At 29.9% G+C, this 5,113-nt stretch overlaps 2 protein-coding genes across 3 annotated transcripts in view; one reads left to right on the plus strand and one right to left on the minus strand.

Moving 5' to 3' along the window:
- The window catches only part of LOC108690403 (disks large-associated protein 5-like), a 3,500-nt gene extending 2,753 nt beyond the window's left edge, over positions 1-747 (minus strand). Inside the window, exon 1 of the mRNA XM_018197672.1 lies at positions 555-747. Within this exon, the coding sequence (XP_018053161.1) occupies positions 555-747 (193 nt within the window). The remainder of the gene's footprint in view (positions 1-554) is intronic.
- Positions 748-1,330: 583 nt separating this feature from the next.
- On the plus strand, positions 1,331-4,959 carry LOC108690358 (enolase). 2 transcript variants are annotated; one of them, XM_018197605.1, is made up of 7 exons: positions 1,331-1,459; positions 2,263-2,374; positions 2,446-2,619; positions 2,713-2,870; positions 3,219-3,519; positions 3,606-3,892; positions 3,975-4,959. In XM_018197605.1, exons 2-7 carry the CDS (start codon positions 2,312-2,314, stop codon positions 4,294-4,296), a joined length of 1,305 nt encoding a protein of 434 aa, XP_018053094.1. In that variant the 5' UTR covers positions 1,331-1,459; positions 2,263-2,311; the 3' UTR covers positions 4,297-4,959. The 2 variants fall into 2 exon arrangements, with proteins under 2 accessions (XP_018053094.1, XP_018053092.1); XM_018197603.1 differs by lacking the exon at positions 1,331-1,459 and adding an exon at positions 1,610-1,632.
- Positions 4,960-5,113: the final 154 nt, after the last annotated feature.

Genomic DNA, 5,113 nt, shown 5'->3' on the forward strand with positions numbered 1-5,113 from the left:
AATATATACAATACTAAGCGAAACAGACTAAAAAGAAAAGATTAATAAATACAAATAAAAGAAGTATATCATTTTCGGATCGGCATGTCAAAGATCTTAATATTTGCACGTAAATAAATTCTCGAAATATTCTCGAGATACACGAAATTAATAGCGAATTTGATTTTGTCGTTATAATAAAAACTGTTTTTTATAATTTGATATTTTATAATTTTATATTTGCATTTTTACTTTTATATAATAGATTAAAACATTGTACTTTAACATGCACTAGTGCGTCCAAAATTCGCTATAAGATACATTGAAATTGACAAGTTTTTGAAATATATACACTATATAAGAAAAAGAAATTGTTCATTTGACTTAATTTGAATAATGTAATTCGTCTTTATTTCTTTTGATAAAAATGTATGTATTTAAGTTAAATATAATATGAACATATATTCTTCAATGTAAGAAATAAATATACTGTTAAGTTAATTTAATCAAATGAATAATTTTTTCTCAGATGCTGGTATATAAGCGAGCAATTACATAATAATATCTCGGCGCACCTTTTTCCGATGTCACTGAACAAGGTGAAGCAATAATTCGATTTTTCTTGAATTCATCTATTCGATGTTTCTTGCGTCTATCATGTTGTTCTTGACCAAGGCTCAGTCTAATTTTTTCTACAGCACCAAAGTTAGATGGTAGCTTCTTATAATGTACAAGGTACTTATTTTTTAATTGTTTCGGCTTCATCATGATTCCTTGAATCACAATTTGGGTACGACACGTTTCACTTCTACGAACAGTATGTTTGAATTTTATTTGAAATGTCTGGACAAAGATGGTTGGCAGTGTTGCCAACCAAGATATAGTGGAATTGTCATTCTAAACGAAATTTCTCGAGAGGATTCATCTTTTTTTTTCAAAATTTAGATACACACAATTACCTTATTTTAAACATAAAGAACAATGTAAAAAAAAATCTAAAAATAGAAATAAATAAAATAAGAAAAAACTCGTTTCTATTATTCAAATTCTTTTGAACACTGTAATCAACTGTAGTCGAATGCTATTGGTTTGTATCTGTAGATTCAATCGATTGGTTTCGAACACTATCCAAAAGACGCTCAATCATTGGATTGTGAGCGTATCAAGTTTGATGATAAAACGCTCAGTAATTAAAAACAAACTTTTTATATAATTGCATGATAAGTATAAAAATGATTTTTCAAAAAACGATCTAGAAGCAATATCGAGAGAAAACTATCTCTTAAATAGGTTTTTCAGCGATCATTATGAAGAGATAAATTCCCTTCTTTCTGCTTGCATTAACCTAACATCTCGCGTACATCTTGCAATCGATATCTCTCTGCTTGCATCACAACTGAGCCAATTGAGGAGGTCGTCGGTTAGGTCAAGCTTCATTCCTCGTCAAACGTTTCGTGCGAACTGTCACACGTCACGTTAGGTGAGCATATTCAGAGCAACGTCTAGCGTGTCAGAAAACCTGTAATTTATTTTGTAGCTTGAAATCGCATTTTCGTGAAATTTATTTGTCTTTCCTTGCACGATTGAACACTTTCAGGAAATGGTGTTACATGCCGGTTTTATCGTCTCGTATCGGAACTTCATTAGCATAAGGTCATTAACAATCGTGATTTCGCTAATATCGTGATTTTTTGACGTATAATTATTTTTAATATAAATCAGATATATCTTGTGTTGTACATCGATTTTCTTTGATATTGAACAGATAAAGAATGACCTTGACAAGGTCGATATGCGACTTGACAAATATCCGTGATTTATCGATATTTAGCGTTTATACTGTCAATAATTCAACATTAATTTTTAGATTTCCGCAAGATTCACAATTTATATAATTATTTTCTAAATTATATTATAACTTAATATCAATTCCTGTATCTTACACTTCGCTGCAATATTCTTGATTGATAGTTTTTCTTTATTTAAAAATTGTAATTCTTATTTTATTTCGCTTGAATTTATTATATCTTTTTATCATAAATTGTTACAATTTGTTAGTAACATCAAATATTGATTGTGTTACGATCCAATTATTCAAAAATTCAGATAATTGTAAATTAAAAAGATTATATCTTTAATAAAACACTTTGGATAATAGCATAGTATAATGTTACAATAATTTTGTAACACAAAAAATTCTAATGTGAGAAATAGACATGGATTTTTATAAACGATAAAGAGCCGACACGTTTTATAATTTTTTTGCGTTGTTTTATATTGTAGTTCTTTAATCTCAACAAGGTTCTTTACATCAGCAAGCAATTGTGTCAAAATGCCTATTAAAAGCATCAAAGCCCGTCAAATCTACGATTCCCGTGGAAATCCCACAGTAGAGGTAATTTATTGAATCTTGAAAATGTAATGTCTTATTGAATATTTTTTTACTAATATTATTTGCTTTTTTAGGTCGATCTTGTCACTGAGCTTGGACTTTTCCGAGCAGCGGTACCATCTGGTGCCTCTACTGGTGTCCACGAAGCTTTGGAATTGAGAGATAATGATAAATCAAAATATCATGGAAAGTCTGTTTTTAAAGCTATAGAAAACGTAAATTCTATCATTGCTCCTGAATTATTGAAGGTATTTCTACACAATATACAAATATCGAATATTTACATAATATTTGACATTGAAAACATGAAAACATTTGACAAATGTGATATTATTTTCAAGGCCAACTTAGAAGTTACACAGCAAACAGATATCGATAATTTCATGCTGAAGCTGGATGGCACACCAAATAAGTCCAAACTTGGAGCGAATGCAATTTTGGGTGTCTCTTTAGCAGTTTGCAAGGCTGGCGCTCAGAAAAAGGGCTTACCTTTGTATAAGTAAATATAGCTCGTATAAATCAATCATTCTTATATAAAGAGAAAATTATTTTACATAAAATATAAAGAAATTAAAATAACGTATATAACTTTTTTTTTGTAATTTTTATTTTTTCTTCTCTCTAAAAAGATTTAATTTTTTTCGAAACGCTAATTTTAAAGTAATTATAAGTAATTATCTTTAGTAATAAATATTTTTATGTAATATTTTAAAAAGTTTAATATACTTAAAAAAAATCTGTACTTTTATGTTTCGAGAACATAAAACTTTCTCAAAGTCAAATTATTTTTTTACTTATTTTTCTTGTAAAGATAAAAAACATCTAAATATACATATTCATCTTACAGACACATTGCTGAGTTGGCTGGTAATAATGACATAATCTTGCCAGTACCAGCATTCAATGTTATTAACGGAGGTTCTCATGCCGGAAACAAGTTAGCTATGCAAGAGTTTATGATTTTGCCTACTGGCGCATCCAACTTTACAGAAGCTATGAAAATGGGCAGTGAAGTCTACCACCATTTGAAGGCAGGAATCAAGAAGAAGTTCGGCCTCGATGCCACGGCGGTCGGTGATGAGGGTGGTTTTGCACCAAACATTTTGGAAAACAAGGAAGCTCTTAATTTGATCATAAGTGCTATTAAGGTAAACTGAGAGATTTATAACTCAAATGCATTTGTTATTATTTTCTAATAATCGATAATTGCAATAATTTTGTTCCCAATATATAGACCGCTGGTTATGAAGGAAAGATCAAAATTGGCATGGATGTTGCTGCTTCCGAATTCCACAAAAATGGAAAATATGACTTGGATTTCAAGAATGAAAACTCTGATCCAAGCACATATCTGGAACCAGAAGCGCTGAAGAATTTGTATTTGGAATTTGTCAAAGAATTCCCGATCGTATCGATTGAGGATCCCTTTGATCAGGATGGCTGGGATTCTTGGACATCTTTGACCGCGGCTACTCCCATTCAAATTGTCGGTGACGATCTTACTGTCACAAATCCCGAGAGGTAACATATAAAATAAAAGCTTTATCTGCTATTGCCATTTTAAATTAAACTTTATTATATATTATGCTATATTACTTTACAGAATTAAGACGGCTATTGAGAAGAAAGCTTGCAACTGTTTATTGTTAAAAGTCAATCAAATCGGTAGCGTGACTGAATCCATCAACGCTCATAATCTTGCCAAGAGAAACGGTTGGGGTACTATGGTCTCTCATCGTTCTGGAGAAACGGAGGATACATTTATTGCTGACTTGGTCGTTGGTCTTTCGACTGGCCAAATTAAGACGGGCGCACCCTGCCGTTCGGAACGTTTGGCCAAGTACAATCAGATTTTGCGTATCGAGGAAGAGCTTGGAGCAGCCGCGAAATACGCTGGAGAGAAATTCCGCAATCCTCACGCTTAAAGGAGATAACTATCATAGTCCATTATCGCACAATTTTAGCAGTCCGTAATATCAATCAGTTATTCATTTCGTGATCATTTTAGGTACAGTATAGATTGAAGACATATTTTTCTTAATTCAGATAAACAATTCATGATATACATCATGCACAATAATAGAGATTATGCCAAATATGATACAGTTGTCACGCTAGGAATCCATAAAAAGGAATTTATTCTATAGAGAACGAAAAAAGTAAAGTATTAAAGTTGACAATGTTATAGTTCTTTTTTGTTTTATTAATTTATTAAGTCATTAATAATTTTCATTTTTTATTTTTACGAGTTATAAAAAATTAATAATCCTGTCAACTATTATTAAAAATATAACTATAAGTAATATATCGAAGAGGGATATATTGAAACACGAATATATTAAAAAGAAATACATTAATGAATATAAAAAAAAATATTATATAGCGATTATAGATATCTCTATATATGTAACATACACAAAAAGTAAAAGACATTCGAAAAAATAGTTTTATTCCAGTGTCAACGTGTGTTCAAGTATATTACATACGAAAATCGAATAATGATAAATTATAATAAACATTGTTTCCAAAATCATATCTGTAAAAATAAATGTAAAAGAAGTTCAAATAAAATTGAATTCGGGCTAAAATAGATTAAATTACAAGACCTTCTATCATCCCCACCAATTATATTCGATATTCTTTGCATTTACTTCTTAATTATACTTCTTAATTTATTTTATACAGAATATAATTTAATATATAATAAAACAGTACAATATAAAATTATAAAATACAATATAA

This window comes from Atta colombica, unplaced genomic scaffold (assembly GCF_001594045.1).
Source record: "Atta colombica isolate Treedump-2 unplaced genomic scaffold, Acol1.0 scaffold32, whole genome shotgun sequence".
Lineage (NCBI taxonomy): Eukaryota > Metazoa > Arthropoda > Insecta > Hymenoptera > Formicidae > Atta > Atta colombica.

Excerpts from the sequence above, each read along its gene's own strand:
- LOC108690358 (XM_018197605.1), top strand. The coding sequence starts at position 2,312 with ATGCCTATTAAAAGCATCAAAGCCCGTCAAATCTACGATTCCCGTGGA. Across the intron at positions 2,375-2,445 it reads GTGGAAATCCCACAGTAGAG|GTCGATCTTGTCACTGAGCT; the intron begins GTAATTTATTGA and ends TTGCTTTTTTAG. Across the intron at positions 3,893-3,974 it reads ACTGTCACAAATCCCGAGAG|AATTAAGACGGCTATTGAGA; the intron begins GTAACATATAAA and ends ATTACTTTACAG.